The sequence below is a fragment of the Elaeis guineensis genome, chromosome 15, assembly GCF_000442705.2.
Source record: "Elaeis guineensis isolate ETL-2024a chromosome 15, EG11, whole genome shotgun sequence".
NCBI classification, from domain to species: domain Eukaryota; kingdom Viridiplantae; phylum Streptophyta; class Magnoliopsida; order Arecales; family Arecaceae; genus Elaeis; species Elaeis guineensis.
The window spans coordinates 68,000,818-68,010,653 of NC_026007.2; the positions used below are offsets into that span (position 1 = coordinate 68,000,818).

Below are 9,836 nucleotides of genomic sequence, written 5' to 3' on the forward strand. Positions count from 1 at the left end.
TAGAAGAGCCTATTCTGATGCAATGATTGAATGTCATAGGCCTCGTTTACTTTGCAGCCAATCACTATCGGAGAAGCCTTCTCTTTGATTCCCTCCAATAATATCACTGGAAGTCTGGTAACTTGATTAGGGAAACGAGGCGATAGCGAATATTATTGGCAGAGAGATGGACAGATCATGTCAGCTAAGCATCAAAGTCAACACTGCCCTTCAAGATTGTTTATTAAACTTTTAGAAGAGCATTAATTAGGAAACAAGCAAGAGATGGGTTCATGTTGCATCAGTCATTGCTATTTGTATAATCTTATGCTTCTCCACTTGTCGCTTTTCTTGAACATGGCCGGAATATGAACCTGATTCATAGCTGTTCATATGATCTAAGATGATAGTGATGCCTGACATGGGATTCTAGTTGAATCTTATATAAATAGCTTGTCTTGGTTCTCCTCACAACAACATGGATTAAATAAGACCTTATTTCGTTTGTCTTCTTTGGGTGCATGCAACGATGCCACTAAGGTCTCTTTCAATCTGCAGATCAAACTTTTGCTCTCTTCATCCTTGACGTTCAACTAAATAACTAGACATTCAACACTTCGATGGGTCATCCTGTTTCTCATGAAGGTGAAAATAAGGAAATGGACATCTCCAGGTCTCCTTCGTCTCGTCGCCAGACTGAGAATGCACCATATGTTTACAAGGTGGGATATCCCCCTAGGAAGAAGTTGGTGAGAGAGTTCACAGACACATTGAAGGAAGCACTGTTTCCAGATGACCCTTTACGCCAATACAGGGACCAACCAAGATCAAGAAAGTTGATGCTAGGCCAAGCATACTTATTTCCGATTTTTGAGTGGGGAAGGGGCTACAACCTAGTCAAGTTCAAAGGAGATATAATTGCAGGACTGACCATTGCAGGTCTCTGTATTCCTCAGGTATATACTCATCTCAACATAGGAAAAGAATGATCTGATTATCATATGTCATCTAATATGAGTTTCGGCTTATCAAAAAGGACATCGGGTATTCGAAACTTGCTAACTTGGATACACAATATGGACTCTGTAAGTTTACTAATGCTGATTGCGGTAAAGAAACTTTAATAGCCTTCCTCCATTGCCCATGTACTGATTCTTGGCTGTGGGTTCATGTATCCTAAATGATGCAGACTCTAGTTTTGTGCCGCCACTGATCTATGCTGCTATGGGGAGCTCCAGAGACATCGCTATTGGACCAGTGGCGGTTGTATCTCTCCTGATAGGATCCCTTCTCCAAGATGAGGTTGATCCAGTAAAAAATAAAGAGGAATATTTACGGCTTGCATTCACAGCAACTTTCTTTGCTGGTATTACCCAGGCAGCACTTGGATTTCTGAGGTAACACTAACAGTATTGGTAGCTTTATCTTTTATCTTTATCTGAGCAACGTAATTCCAGCTTTTATCTTGTAACTGAACTGGTCTCGTAATTATCTTCCAAAAGAAAGCAGATTCTGTAGTGATACTTAATTTCTTATTCAGAAGACAGAGTGGTTCTTAGTTCTTACACACTAAGTATCTGAAAAGTGAGTCTGCATGCTTAGTCATGCCATCTGACTGAAATCACACAGGCCAACTCACAAATCCTCAACACTCTTTCCTCATAAGAACAGATTTATTAGTTTTTCAAATCAATGGTTTCCAGATTGGGCTTCCTGATTGACTTCCTATCTCATGCTGCCATTGTTGGATTCATGGGTGGTGCAGCCATCACGATTGCCCTCCAACAGTTAAAATTTTTATTGGGTATAAAGAACTTTACGAAGAAAACAGACATTGTTTCTGTTATGAGTTCCGTGTGGGGTTCGGTTCATCATGGGGTAAGAAAACTATTAGCGTGCTATAATTTTCATACCAAATAGAATTCTTTTAGCTCTAATTGCTATCAATATGTCTCACTAAAGTATATTGCTTACACAGTGGAACTGGCAGACGATACTCATAGGCACAGTCTTCTTGGCATTCCTTCTGACTACTAAGTACATAGTAAGTGCTCGATGTATGATTTATATATTCTAAGTAAAAGCAATGTATAAATTAAATTCTTAAGAACTGAATACTGTTAACTATGGAAACTTGTGTGGTCTGGACGTTGAAATAAACAGGGAAAGAAGAACAAGAAGCTCTTCTGGCTTTCGGCAATTGCCCCATTGATCTCTGTCATATTGGCCACATTTTTTGTGTACAGTACCCATGCTGAAAAGCATGGCGTTCAAATAGTGAGTACCGATATACCAAATCTTTAAGAAACTCACATCCAACAGCTATATTTGTAATTTTTAATGGTACTCTTTTTTTTTGAAAGGTGAGGCACCTAAAAAAGGGCATCAATCCATCATCCTTCAATAAGATATACTTTACTGGTCCATATGCTGGGAAAGGTTTTAGGATAGGCGTTGTCACTGGAATGATAGCTTTGACGGTAATACTACACCTTATCCTAGGTTTCATAGAATTCAATTGTGTTGCTAACAACTACATGCTACAAAATTATCAGGAAGCAACAGCCATCGGAAGAACGTTTGCTGCTTTGAAGGACTATCAGTTGGATGGAAACAAAGAAATGGTTGCATTAGGAACAATGAATATTGTTGGTTCGATGACTTCTTGTTATTGTGCAACAGGTAAATATTGAATAATGTCTAGATCAAGCTAGAAGGGCATCAAAACTTCCTCTTTGTGAATGAAAGAATATTGGGACCCCTATGATCTCAGCTTATTAGTGAAGGTTGGAGAAGGAACTAGACCAGACTTTTGGATCTAATCATTTAACTCCACCTATATGGAGTTGGGTTTTCTGCTCTGTGTTTGAAGGATATTCCGAGGTCCAATCCTTGTTATCTATCTTATTAGAGGACAGGACTATAGAAAGTCGGAAGAGTATTATAAATTTACAATATATCAGCCTTTGTTTCAAAAGAATTTATGATGCACCAGCCAGGAACCCCTTAACATGGATAGAAAATCTTGAAGTGTGAAGTGTGTTACAATCCATCGGCCTCTTTTCCTAAAAAAAATTATGATGCACCAGCCAGGAACTCCTTAACATAGATAGAAAACCATAAAAAGCCTACTTTTAATTGTTTTGCATCCCATAAGATAATTAAAGAGAAATATAAATTAATGCTCAAGTCTGTTTCTGTCATTTATGTGTCTTACTTCTCTTTCAGGCGGTTTCTCACGATCAGCGGTTAATTACATGGCTGGCTGCCAAACACCGTTCTCCAACGTAGTAATGTCAACAGTAGTACTTTTAACCTTGCTGCTGATCACTCCACTCTTCAAATACACTCCAAATTCCATCCTTGCATCTATCGTCATTACGGCTGTGATTGGCCTTATTGACTTCAAAGCAGCATATCTTATCTGGAAGACTGATAAATTTGACTTTGTTGCCTGCATGGGAGCATTCTTTGGTGTAGTGTTTAAGTCAGTTGAGATTGGCCTTTTGATTGCTGTAAGGAGCTGTATGGCCTTTAAATATTTGTTCTCTAGCGAACTTGATATGTGCTCTATGACTTGAAATTTGATCTCATAACTCTTTCTACCAGGTCTCACTATCATTTGCAAAGATCCTACTTCAAGTAACAAGACCAAGAACAGCGTTGATTGGAAATCTTCCAGGTACTACGATATACAGGAACATCGAACAATACCCAGAGGCAACCAAAGTTCCAGGAGTCCTGATTGTGAGAGTTGATTCTGCTATCTATTTTTCCAACTCCAACTATGTGAGGGAGAGGTATTGTTTATTTCAAGTCTATTTGCTTATTTACTCTTTGCAAATCCTTATCCAGTTTTCATAACTCCAGAGATCGCCTTCATAGGAATTATTGTGATTAAGAAATCCTAAAGCCAACACCAGAGTTTTTACAATGCTCAATGGCTATCATTATCCAAAAACAAAAAAAAAAAAGAAAAAAAAATGCTTGATGGCTATGGTTCCACACTTCAATGAATGGCATCTTTGAGCTACCCTCCCTGATGGCAATTATGGAACTCAGATATGTTTTCATGCAAAACTAGATGGGTCTATGAAGACTGATCATCCGGGAACTTAGGTAGAGCAGGATATCTTAGTAAGTCAAAAACATGTTTGAGGTGAAATCGAGCATAAAGAAATTTGGAAAAGCAGATCATAAATGCTGTAACTTGATTATTCGTACCATTTTGCTAGATGTAATGCCTTAATTAATATAAGTAGGACATAACCTATTCCATTTCATAATTGGTTCTCTTAGGTCTCTAAGAAGGAAAATTTTCCATTCAAATCCCAATGTAATATAAGTGATCAAACTTCTAATTCTTAATGATGACCGGAGAACCAAGTAGGAATTCACAAAAGTTCATCGAAATTCATAAAAATTCACAAATATCCTTGTTTCTCTACATCCTCCAAGCACATTTCGTAGAAACAATTAGAAGAGCCAGCATCAAAATCTTATGATAAAAAGTTACATAGCCTGGCTATCCAAGTCTTATGACCATAATTTATCTTCTCTTATTGCTGCATTTTGAATGCGAACAGTCTAGTAATCAACCAAAAAGGAAAAAAGTTTTGGCAGTTTCTGATGAATGTGTGGTGTTCCACTTGTAGGATTTTGAGATGGTTAACAGATGAAGAAGAGGAAATGAAAGAGAGAGAACTGCCTAGAATCAATTTCTTGATCGTGGAGATGTCTCGTAAGATATCCAGCTCTATCCTTAATTTGATGTTTAGCAGTAAAGCAGATATCATATGTATTATCTACTTATAGCTGCACTCTCTTTACAGCGGTGACTGATATTGATACCAGTGGCATCCATGCCTTTGAAGAATTGTTGAAGAGCCTGGAAAAGAGGAAGGTTCAGGTGAAGTTAAGTTGATATTTCCAAACTAAATCTTTTTATACAATAATATTTTGTCCCATTAAAGTAAGCAATAACGTCAACTAAATCTTTACGATCCATGTAAAAATAAATAAAAGAAGCTTGTCCAAGAGAACGAAGTATGTCTTACCAGTTGATCATTGCCTGTTACAGCTTACACTTGCGAATCCCGGGCCTGTAGTGATCGAAAAGCTCCAGTCATCCAAATTCACAGAGCTGATAGGCAATGATAGGATCTTTCTCACGGTTGCTGATGCTGTCATAAGTTGCACCCCCAAGGCAATAGTTGATGTTTGAAGAAAATGTCCGGCCTCAGCTTCTCAAAAAAAAAAAAAAAAAAGTATGACTGAAGTAAATGGAGACTTGTTTTCCATTCGGGTACTATAACTGGGACAAGGGTTGGTCTTGTAAACCTGTTTCTGTACCCCTCTATATCTCCGCTCTGTCAATTTGTAAACTTCTCTAATAACAAAGTTGGGGGAAGCAGCTCGGTTCCTTCATTTTCTTTTCAGAAAAAGACTATAATTTCACTCTTAAAAGCTATAAAAGCTAGAGCTCCACATGAAGTTAGTGCAAAGAAATTAATCCATGACTATATAATAAGGAGGAAGTAGCCGTATTTGTGATCCCTGTGGACACTTACCGATCGTTGAGTGGGATGGAGACATTTGTGTGGCTGCCCACAAATAAAGTGAATGTGCTTTTCTTACCTTGTGATTTCGTCCAACAAAATTTATTTTCTTCTGGTTTATGTCATGTGAACTGCATCATGTTGGCAAGGCATTGATGAAGTCCTTTTGTGGCGATATAAGAACGAGCCAAAGCCGAATCCAAACTTCAAATCGGATTTCCTAGGTTTGAGTCCGTTAAGGTAGCATGCGTGTCGTAAATAAGAGTTTTGTTGCAGTATTTTTTTATAATATATTATTATAAAAAAATATTTTAGATATGATACATTATTATTTTTCATATATAATTTTTTAAAATAATATTTTATTTTATTTATTTATTTTTCCTTCTTCTGCGTGTAGCTTCTCCGTGCCCTTCCTCTCCCAGGCGCCACCCGCGACTCCTCTGTGCCCGCCCCGGCCCTCCGCCCACAGTTCCTCCGCCCTCATCTTCATCCCCTCCAACGACCCTGATGCAAGTAGCTCCTCTGTACCCCCAACCCCATGCCCGCAGCTGCTCTGCACCACCTCCACCTACCCCCATGCTTGTGGTCCCACCCCCCATCAGCGACGCTCACCGCTGCTTTGTGCGGCCCACCCCCTAGGTGCCCGTCATTGCTCTACACCTCCCTCTCCCCTCCCCCCCTCTCGTGGCCTCCGACTAGGTGCTCACAGCTACTCTGCACCTATCCCTTCTCTCCCCATAAAACGATACTACGATAGAATAGGATATTAGTGACACAAAAATTAGTCGCTAATAATCAATTTTCGTTGGTAATAGTTATTCGTGACAAAATTATCGTCGCTAATATTTAGTCGTAAATAATGACGTCGTTGATAATTTTTTATAACGAAAATAAATTTTCGTCGTCAATAATGAATATTACTGATCAAAAATTTTCATCGTTAAAAAAATTATTTTTTCAAAAACTATTTACGATGAAAAATTTTAGTTATAAAAAAATTAATTTATGATGAAATATTTTATCACTAATAAAAAAATATTATTTACGATAAATAACTTTCGTTACTATTAATTTAATTAAAATTTTTTATGAAATTTAGATTTAAAAAAAATATTAGTGACATGAATGTTTCGTCGCAAATATGATAATTTTTGACGTAAATTTTTGTCACTACTAAATTATTAATTATTTACAATAAAATTATTTTTATCGTTATTAATTTAATATAAAATTTTAATATTTTTAAATTAATTAAAAAAATTATTTACTATCAATTTTTTCATCGCTAATATTTTCTAGTGACCAATATTTTATCGAAAATAATTCCATCGATAAAAGTTTATACATATTTTTTTTAAAAAAAATTTATGAATATATATTTTTAATTTATATTTATAATAATTTTTATAAATTAAAAAATAAAAAATAAAAATAAAAAATTTACATAATAAAATCATAAATAAATTTTATTATTTTATTATATTAAATTAAAATTAAAAGATATCTGAAATAAAAATAAAAAGCTATATAAACAGGTCATCAAATGTCGGCACCTGCAGAAGGAGAGCGGGTTGGGGAAGGAGAGCACTCGGACCGACCTGCTGCTGCATCATCCGCTCCATCTACACTATCCGCTCCATCATCTAGGTCTGGAGTATCTGGTACTCATCGACGCGTGCAGCCAACTCATTAGCTCACTGCTCAGTCTGCTGTCGATCCTCGACAGTCTGTCTCTGCACCTCCACCAGCCGAGCATTGCAAGCAACGTGGATGTCAGTCCTGGACGAGCATGAGGATAAGGGAGCACTGATCTCACGCCCTAGATCGTTAATATAACAGGATCTCGTACCAAGCATCTGATTACCAATCTCATCATCTGTGGGTGCGGTCGAGTCTTCACGGGTAGACTGGGATCTGATGCTTATCATATGATCTTAAAAATTAAAATTATAGCTATTTTAATTTCATACTGAAAATCAAACTGTGAATAAAAAAAATAATTAAAAAAAATTATAAAAAGCTCATGACTCCCCATCGTCCACTCCCAAACCGTCACTGATGGGTTCATTGGTAGATATCGATCCTACCAGGAAGCTCGTCACTCTCTGCATCTTTCTGTAATTTGAGAATAATTAATTAAAAAAAATTAAATAGTTAGAGAGTTAAAATATACTAATTAGAAATTACTTACCATCTGCTTCATATGACGAGAGAACGACTTCAAACCTCCACAATGCGACACAATTTATCTCGTTCGAATCACGGTGTTCTGGGTACATCATCTCTGTACAGGTAGCAGTCAAATTAGTAGATAACAAATTAAATTTAAAAATAAATGATTCAATCATTAAACTCTAAAAAAAAAGAAGTTTGAATGTGTAACCTGATATACCGGATTTTCATAATGCCGGCATACGAGAGTCCAATCATCCATAGTGATACTGTCATAGGGTCACTGCCGTGCTGCTTTCACCCCATGGTCCTACATCACATTGTACTAATGCTGATGGATGCGGTGGTGATCTCCTTGAAATACAAACATAAATGAGCATCCACAGCTCATCACATATGATCCTCCTCAAAATCAATAATATCAAATACATCCTGCCAATAATAAATATTAAAAAAATATCATACTAATTAAATATTCATAGTATAATTTATTTTACCTATAACTGGATGTAAAAAATCACTCTCTGAGTTCTTACAATATAACGCCGATCAAAAAATATCACAGGGGCATAGCTGCGGCATATGATGCCTAGCTCGGTCTGTCATAGCTCGCACCATCTCCTAATGGGTGTAGTGTAGCCGAATAGTACCTCAATATAGAGATGCTGTCCTGGTCCTCGCATCTCTAATGCTCTAGAGCAAGGTTCTTCGATGGACCTCACCCTCATCTCACCACCAATGGAGACTGACCTGAAACAACAATAAATAAATCATTAGTATGATAGCTATCTAAATTAAAAGAAAATAAATTTTATTATATAAAAAATATAATAATACTACTCGACCTGCCTCACTTGGATCCGCCTCACTCAGACCTGCTAGTGCAGGACCCTCTAGCAACTCTACTGGTGTGGTAGTAGAAATGGATGAAGGTGCCTTAGCCTCAGGAGTAGACTGTGAATGTGAATATCGTCGTCTGTCTCGTAATACCATACCTATAATTTTTAACATATAAATAAATATAATATTAAATAATAATAATAATAAATAAATTATATTCTAATGAATAAAATTATATCGCATTCCATTATTGCAAGAGAAGATTCAACAAAGAATATAGATCTACTTATCAATATTCATATATTCCTCGATGTGTTGGTCCTCTTTCAAATCATAATAATTTACTAATATATCATCTTCTATCTCATCATCATTTATGAACTAATCGTTGCCCTTTGACTCATCAAAATTAAATACAAAATCAGCTTCAACTTCGTTGGACAACAGATCAGCCTATTCAAAAAAGCTTTTACAAGTTCTTCATCAACAAGAAGCTCGACTAATGTTTGTTCTTCCTCTAGAAAAGCTTCTTCTTTATGTAACTCTGAATTTTCATCCATCTTTAGTCAGATTGGTATGTCATATATACTTCTAGGTGTTATTCTTTATATGACATACCAATTATCTCGATACTTTAGATCCTTCAAATATATTACTTGTTTCGTTTGAGTTACTCATATATACTGCTCATTCTGGTACCATATTCATGCAAAGTTTACACCGATAAAGTATAGATCAATATGAATATCAATCTTTTTATTGCTAATATCTCACCATTTATACTGAAATAAGAATATAGAATTACTAGATCCATACGTCAGTTCTATGATATCTATCAGTACACCATAATATTCAATCTCTTCTTCTCCTTCACATCCTATCATAGCAATCCCACTATTTTGGATTTGTCATTGCATTTCAAGCTCTCTTGTATAAAATCTCATTCCTCCAATAATACAGGATGTGTAGTGGTTAACCCTCTGATCTATCGGAGCTATATGCTAAATCGTACAACTCATCAATCGCACCCTCTTCTTTATTAAAATATTTATATTTCATCAACACCATAACATAAAAAATTATATTAGTTCAAATAATTATTTCTATAATTATTAAAAATAATGTATTACTAGTGCAACTTATAAGGTCTCCAAATTATTTTACAAATTTTTTTCTATATTGATCATCAACATTCGTATTATTCTCTCTAGATAGTATATTCTTGTGCTCACTACAATAAGTCATAATTTTTAATTTTATATCGGCATAAAAAAAATACTTAGA

The 9,836-nt window shown here is 35.9% G+C and overlaps 1 protein-coding gene across 2 annotated transcripts; it reads left to right on the top strand.

Moving 5' to 3' along the window:
* The first annotated feature begins 467 nt into the window (after positions 1 to 467).
* On the top strand, positions 468 to 5,470 carry LOC105058391 (sulfate transporter 1.3-like). 2 transcript variants are annotated; one of them, XM_073249372.1, is made up of 13 exons: positions 468 to 935; positions 1,016 to 1,064; positions 1,169 to 1,376; positions 1,683 to 1,857; positions 1,958 to 2,023; positions 2,143 to 2,256; positions 2,343 to 2,459; positions 2,535 to 2,661; positions 3,208 to 3,494; positions 3,589 to 3,779; positions 4,635 to 4,720; positions 4,812 to 4,893; positions 5,060 to 5,470. In XM_073249372.1, the coding sequence occupies exons 1-13, from the start codon at positions 600 to 602 to the stop codon at positions 5,085 to 5,087; spliced, it is 1,866 nt and encodes a 621-aa protein (XP_073105473.1). In that variant the 5' UTR covers positions 468 to 599; the 3' UTR covers positions 5,088 to 5,470. The 2 variants fall into 2 exon arrangements, with proteins under 2 accessions (XP_073105473.1, XP_010939615.1); XM_010941313.3 differs by having other exon boundaries at positions 4,812 to 4,888; positions 5,060 to 5,466.
* The last annotated feature ends 4,366 nt before the right edge of the window (positions 5,471 to 9,836 follow it).

Bases quoted from the DNA above. Each gene is read 5' to 3' on its own strand.
- LOC105058391 (XM_010941313.3), top strand. From the start codon at position 600: ATGGGTCATCCTGTTTCTCATGAAGGTGAAAATAAGGAAATGGACATC. The intron at 2,257-2,342 runs GTGAGTACCGAT...TTTTTTTGAAAG, and splicing joins AAAAGCATGGCGTTCAAATA to GTGAGGCACCTAAAAAAGGG. The intron at 2,662-3,207 runs GTAAATATTGAA...CTTCTCTTTCAG, and splicing joins TTCTTGTTATTGTGCAACAG to GCGGTTTCTCACGATCAGCG.